Below are 2,735 nucleotides of genomic sequence, written 5' to 3'. Positions count from 1 at the left end.
ATTGATTTTTAGTGAATCCAACTATGGTATTTATAGTTATAGGTGTAGTTTTCAGATGTTTCCATGGTGGTGTGAGTGAACTAATGAATGCGAGAGAGTGGAGGTAGTGATGAGAACTGATATTAATGAGATCATTATAGTGGTTGACTGAATTCAGGGGGAGGACGTTATGTAAACCAACAGTTTTTGTTGGCTAATTTGTTCTGATCATACTTGATCGAAGAAGAAAGACTTTTGGGTCGAGATTCTGAAATAATGATAGGCCCAAACAAATAAATCAAATGCAACATGAGACTTTCATAAGTAGACAACCAATTTTTCAGAAACAAAGAATGAAGAAACAACGCCGGAATAACCTTTGCTGAGGTGGCGCATTGTGGAGTCTTTCTAGTCAACTTTATTAGTATAGATAGATAGATGTTTTAAGCTGGGGTAAAACCTAAACTTTTGACACTCTTTAAAAACAAGGCTGGATCCGGCGTTGTTAAAAACACAGGATTACGAAAAACTCAAAAAACATGTTTTATGTGTTGAAAGTTACTTCAAAAATTTTTGAGGGATCAAGTTTTTAAGAAGTAGATTTTCTAGAGAAAAAAGTTACATTTTCTTTTGTTCAATATATGCCCAGACCTAAGCTGTATATTGCGTTGAGTCGACACCACCAATGCTTCTCAAAAAACACTTGCGATTTGCGAATAGAGTTAACTGGGCTTAGAATGAAACAATTCGTGGCAGCCCATATAAGGTAAAATTCAAATAAATATAAAATTACTTTTTTTTTTGTTTTCCACATTCGATTTGAGGAAGGGAAGCGAGGAGAAAGAGGAACCAAGAAGAAGGAGAGAATCTACGGAAGAAGGCGAAGCGACAGTGATTGTTTCCCTCGGATTACGGCAAATAAGGTCGCCGTAAGTGATGATTTTCCCGGGAAAGTTTCCGTTTCTTGGATGATATGTTTGGAATCTGGCGCCGTTGTTCTGGTTGTGTTATACATTATCAATCTTTGAATTTCATGAAATGGAACTTGCTATGGTCGAAGAAGAATGGATTCTTTATTGGGATTTAAATTAATTCTAGTTTTCTTTCTTTTTATGGATTTGACATTTACGTAAATATATATAATATATCTGACATGGCCACCAAAAACTTTGTTTGTATGTTACAATCACAATCACTACTACTACTTCACCAGTTAGTATTTAAGTGAAAGTTGGAGTCTTATTTCTGTTTTCTTTTTATCACCAGAGGACTGTTGTTGATTGATCAGGAAGGAGACTTTGATCATGGATAATCCAGAGAGGTTTGACCAAACGAATCAAGGCTCTAGCTCATCTATTCCAAGTAAGAGGAAAAGGGGTCGTCCTCGCAGTGATGAGGTCCAACAACTGAACCCACCTGTTACTGAGAATCTGATAGGTCGGATGGTTTCTGGTGTGGTTGAAGGTTCTTTCGAGGCTGGCTATTTTCTCAACGTGAAGGTCGCTGACACGGATAAGCAATTTAAAGGCATTGTTTTCTTACCTGGCAAAGTCACTCCAGTTACTCCAACAACTGATTTGTTTCCCCAAGCTAAGATGTATGCACGAGAAGTTCCCTCTCTAAACCAACAAACTCCAACCACTCAGTCCACGAAAGAAGCCGGGAATCAAACTGATATTCTTCCTATGGATACAGAGATGAAAGATGTTGGCGGCTCTTCTGCAGAGGATAAACTCACTGAACCTGAAGGCCAAACCCTCTCTCTGATGCCGCAGTTTGCCAGTGATGATGCACCCAAAGATGACCATACCGTCCTGAGATCTGAAGCCTGTGGAGCAAGTAAGACAACTGTTACATTGACTACGGCGTTACTTAAAGATTCATAATGCTAAAGTTTCTACTACTTTCTTTGATTTATTTCCAGCACTTGAAACGAATCCGACTCAGGCCACGGGATGTAGCTCTACGCTAAGCCTTGACCTCTTTCAGAATGAGACTAAGCGATCAGAATTATCTGAGGATGAGGAATCTCCTAAAGACGCTGAAACTCGTGGAATGGAAGGAAAAACGGTTTCTCCCGTTGATGACGTGCCAGAGGAGCTTCAGCTAGAGCTTGGCAACAAGAAAATGAGTGCTACAGCCACTGCAGCTGAAACTAATCCTGATCAGGCTACTTCATCAAAAAGTGAGCTCTTGCCGAACTTGTTTGACAGTAGAGAAGTAGATGATAATGATTCTTGAGAAATGGATTGCAACAGCAAAGACGCTATTGGTATGATTCGGAAACTGGAGAGCTTTTGTTTTCCTTCTTTTGGTTAGAAACTTAGAATAGTCGGCAAAATTATCAGTTTCTCTCTCTCTCTCTTTTTGTGGCATTATGTTTTTGCCTTTTGCCAACAAACACACATTTTGGCTAAATCGTTATTTTGCATTAGGTTTTTCCATTCACGTTTATGCAACTTTGGTGATTCTTTCACAGTCCCATTTTCAGGAATAAAAGACGAAATTAATACTAATTCTAGTGACTAAAGAGGTGTTGGTTTCTTAATTTGAAATTAGCATTGAAGTGTATGGCTAGTGATATGAAGCTCTCGTGAAGTTTCTTACTTCAGCCCAAATATTTCTAGATATGAGCTTTTGTTTGTATTTTTCTTTTTAAGATGATTTTTTTGTCTTCCGGCGTAAAGCTCACAACGTAAAATCTCAAAATATTATTTTCATTTGATAAATGTGGACATTTTACGATTTTTATTCTT

General features: G+C 38.0%; 1 protein-coding gene across 3 annotated transcripts; it reads left to right on the top strand.

Moving 5' to 3' along the window:
- The first annotated feature begins 468 nt into the window (after nucleotides 1–468).
- Nucleotides 469–2,495, top strand: BNAA10G06300D. 3 transcript variants are annotated; one of them, XM_013871346.3, is made up of 3 exons: nucleotides 469–902; nucleotides 1,246–1,818; nucleotides 1,904–2,495. In XM_013871346.3, the coding sequence occupies exons 2-3, from the start codon at nucleotides 1,284–1,286 to the stop codon at nucleotides 2,218–2,220; spliced, it is 852 nt and encodes a 283-aa protein (XP_013726800.1). In that variant the 5' UTR covers nucleotides 469–902; nucleotides 1,246–1,283; the 3' UTR covers nucleotides 2,221–2,495. The 3 variants fall into 3 exon arrangements, with proteins under 3 accessions (XP_013726800.1, XP_048598734.1, XP_013726799.1); XM_048742777.1 differs by having other exon boundaries at nucleotides 469–908; nucleotides 1,268–1,818; XM_013871345.3 differs by having other exon boundaries at nucleotides 477–908.
- Nucleotides 2,496–2,735: the final 240 nt, after the last annotated feature.

This window comes from Brassica napus, chromosome A10 (genome assembly GCF_020379485.1).
Source record: "Brassica napus cultivar Da-Ae chromosome A10, Da-Ae, whole genome shotgun sequence".
NCBI classification, from domain to species: Eukaryota; Viridiplantae; Streptophyta; class Magnoliopsida; order Brassicales; family Brassicaceae; genus Brassica; species Brassica napus.
Note: the sequence above shows the minus strand (reverse complement) of the source record. Positions and strands in the feature narration are given on the sequence as shown.

Bases quoted from the DNA above. Each gene is read 5' to 3' on its own strand.
- BNAA10G06300D (XM_013871346.3), top strand. From the start codon at position 1,284: ATGGATAATCCAGAGAGGTTTGACCAAACGAATCAAGGCTCTAGCTCA. The intron at 1,819-1,903 runs GTAAGACAACTG...ATTTATTTCCAG, and splicing joins ATCTGAAGCCTGTGGAGCAA to CACTTGAAACGAATCCGACT.